Source organism: Nannospalax galili, unplaced genomic scaffold (assembly GCF_000622305.1).
Source record: "Nannospalax galili isolate Female #2095 unplaced genomic scaffold, S.galili_v1.0 scaffold2130, whole genome shotgun sequence".
In the NCBI taxonomy this organism is placed as follows: Eukaryota; Metazoa; Chordata; class Mammalia; order Rodentia; family Spalacidae; genus Nannospalax; species Nannospalax galili.
The window spans coordinates 258,109-261,856 of NW_008327403.1; the positions used below are offsets into that span (position 1 = coordinate 258,109).

The 3,748-nt window shown below is 36.4% G+C and overlaps 1 protein-coding gene across 1 annotated transcript; it reads left to right on the forward strand.

Annotated features, from left to right (window-relative positions):
* Positions 1-1,342: 1,342 nt before the first annotated feature.
* On the forward strand, positions 1,343-2,218 carry LOC103732008 (olfactory receptor 502-like). The gene has a single exon (XM_008830559.1). It carries the CDS (start codon positions 1,343-1,345, stop codon positions 2,216-2,218), a length of 876 nt encoding a protein of 291 aa, XP_008828781.1.
* The last annotated feature ends 1,530 nt before the right edge of the window (positions 2,219-3,748 follow it).

Here is a 3,748-nt window from a genome sequence, read left to right on the forward strand (position 1 = left end):
AATCATATCTGTTTGAATAAGTCATAGTTGGGAAGGAAGCCAGTAGGAATCATGCTGTCATCCAACAAGAGATAAAAAGGAACTTTTGTGGAATCAACTGTTCCTATAGTTAAATTCTTCTGAATAATCAGGCATAAAACTAAGTTTTCAAATATTCTTTTTTAATTAGCCCTCAAACAAGACAAAATCTCAATATGGTCTTCAAAGTATATGAATTTAGCAATGGGGTGAAAATGCTAATAAATTCACTACGTTGTAGTGAGGTGATGTCTTCTTGTCAGGAAATATCTTTTGGAAAGTCCTGCTTTGTTCTTTGAATAAAGGTTTTATCATCACAGCATCCAGACACTGTGGACTAAATGAGACTATACAGCCAAAATTCTCAACAGTTGGAGTCATCCTCCATCTAGCAGACAAACTTCACCAAACATCTTAAATTTTTTGCTGAATATTTATTCATAGTGTACTCTTTTTGAAAATCAAACTATTTCATTTTGTCATGCTTCTGTTAGAAAACACATTTAAGTTAGGAAAGGATTCAGTCTAAATAAATAAACACTAAAATAATGTTCTGAACAATACCCTCATCTCAATGATAATATTTTGCTATTTCAAAGTAACAGTGGTTTAATTAGAAATATTTAAAATATTTAATATACTTATAGTAGCTAATTCCCTTATAATTCTATTTTTGGTTACTTTTAATTTCCATGGGATCTTATCTTCACTGTAATGCTTCATGTATGGTATACTTACTAAGAATAGAGTCTGCTCAACATGCCTGTATATATGTCTAGTTCTAGCACCTTTTATGTAGACTTAATTTACATATTATTTTCAAATTAATTTTTCTCACCTGTAAATTGGAACTAATAACTGTATTCTATGGAAGTGACTATAACACTTTGCATAAATTTTGAATCTCCAGCTAGGGATTTAGTAAGCATTCCTTGACAGTTATCAAATGTTTACATCATTACATAATCCCATGTTTATTTATTCTGATACTATGTTGCATTATTAAGTACTTTGCTACTTTCATGAGTCTCATATTTTAAAACTTATAGATTAAAGAAAGTAGTATTTATAATATAACATATAAATGTAAAGAAAATACATACATGCAGCTAATTTCTAGCATTCCTGTTATGAAATTTTAAGTCATGCTTCTTGTAAACCAATATATGAAAAATGATAGTTTGGAGGAAAATCTCAATTGTTACTCCATATTTTCCTTTCATTTTTTATTGTTAACATATATTTTGATGAAAACAAAACTACATATTTATAATTCCTTAATAAGCTCATCACAGCTGTTTTGAGGAAATGTCTACACTGTCCCATGGATTTCCTTGTGGATGGGAACCACACAGCAGTGACACAGTTCATCTTACTTGGTTTAACAAATGACCCAGTCCTTCGAGTCATCCTCTTCATCATCATCATGTGCATCTACCTGGTGACCATGTTTGGAAACCTCAGCACAATCCTGCTAATCAGAATCTCTCCTCAGCTCCATCACCCCATGTACTTTTTACTGAGCCACTTGGCTTCTACTGACATTGGCTACTCATCCTCTGTCACACCCAATATGCTAGTTCACTTCCTGGTGGAGAGAAAAACTATCTCCTATCTTGGTTGTGCTATCCAGCTTGGCTCAGGTGCTTTCTTTGGCGGAATTGAAGTCTGTGTTCAACTGCTTATAGGATCTTACACATGTGGTTTTCTTAATGCTTCCTCCTGTACTCTTTTCTTCTTTTCTTCTAACTTCTGTGGACCAAACAGAATCAATCATTTTTTCTGTGATTTGACCCCTTTAGTTGAACTCTCCTGTTCAGATGTCAGGATCCCCACAGCTATTACTACATTTTATTTTGGGACTATAGGTGTGATCACATTGTTAGTCATAGGTACCTCCTATACCTACATCCTCATCACCATCCTGAAGATGCCCTCTACTGAGGGTCGCCATAAGGCCTTCTCCACCTGCACCTCCCACCTCACTGCAGTCACTTTGTACTATGGGACCACCACATTCATTTATGTGATGCCCAAGTCCAGTTACTCCACCGACCAGAATAAGGTGGTGTCTGTGTTCTACACTGTGTTGATCCCCATGTTGAACCCTCTCATCTACAGTCTGAAAAATAATGAGATTAAGGGAGCTCTGAAGAGGCAACTTGGTAAGAAAATATTTTCTGAGAGATGTCTTTTGTAGGGTTTGATATAGTAATGGTATTCTTTAGACATTATTTAAAGGATTGTCTATGCTTGCAGTATATATTCTGATACATATTTAGGAAAGTTTGGAGCTTTCTATTCATTTTAATGGTGTATATTCTGAGACCAAGTCTCAAAGTAGGATAGGTACATAGAGTGTTATATTTAACACATTTCATGTGAAACTGTGAATGGATGTGTGTTTTCATTAAAAAATCCACAGAATTCAGTAAAACAGCAAATGGCCATGTTCTAGGGAGGCCTCCTGGTAAGGGTGATAGTATTCAAGATACATATGGGGGAAGGTGAGAAATGGAGTATGAGGGCTAAATTAGGGAGGGAATTGCAGAGCAAAGGAGGAAGGAAGTATGGACAGAGATAACTAACATTAAAGTGTTCAGGAACAATTCATATGAAAACATTCACTACAGAAGCTCCTTAAATATGTGCATATACATAATAAGAGGAGATTAGAAAAGAATTGCTCTATAACAGAGGGACACACCCTTACTAGAAACCATAGGCATGCAAAGAAAAGGGCCAATGCTGGGAATTGAGTATCCTTTTAAAATGTTGACCAGACGTTCTATGGCCCCTCAAACAGCACTGGATTTTGCCCCTGCACTTGATTACCACAAGAAATTCATGGAAATAAATGCCCTCTTAAGACACTGCATATATGAATTGTGTAACAAACTAGGAGAAATCAAGCTAGTGCTGACTTCAAATCTCCATTTCTACTGAGTAATTTTCATAATCCTGGGAGGTGCTAAGCATCTACCAAAAAAAATTGGGGTGATCACTGACTTTGCCCACATGAGTATCTTGTGAGCTACATCATCAACTTTCCTAGCAAAATATGTCCATAGGTGCAATGGTTACACAATATTTTATGGACGGGACCAACTACTTTGTGATCAGATTTGAGGTCCATCTACTTCACAAGATGGTGTCAAACTGACACTGAGACCAGAACTAAGAACATGTGGCCAGGCAGTTCACTGGCCACAGGAGAGACCCTACTAATAACATTTTGCTTCATGGACATAGTATTAAACCAGCTCCTAATAACTTATTGCTAGGGGCATCGACTTGCATTTTTCCACTCTTAACAGAGAAGCTTCCTCATGTAGCAAATGGTGATTAACCCAAGAGATACAACTGTCCAATGAGCAGAGAATAAGAACCTGCATTGTGCTTATCCTGAATAGACTTCTATATCAAATGTCTTTCTCTCAAGGCTCAGGGATATTTGTGAAATTGGGACAGAAATGTTCTAAGATCCATAAATGATGGATGACCACAAGGAAACAGAGTTATCCAGACTGCTTGTCAGTTATTTTTATGAACTCACAGAACAGCATTCCACATAAGCTCAAGTTAGATGAACATCAACATAGAAGTGGAGAAGTTGATGAGAAACCTCAACCCTACTGAGAAAATATTGGGAACTGACAGATGCTAGGAGAGAAGAGTCAGTCTTCTTTAAGGGCCTAACACTACATAAGTCAGCCAGGCTCTAGTGGAT

Excerpts from the sequence above, each read along its gene's own strand:
- LOC103732008 (XM_008830559.1), top strand. The coding sequence starts at position 1,343 with ATGGATTTCCTTGTGGATGGGAACCACACAGCAGTGACACAGTTCATC.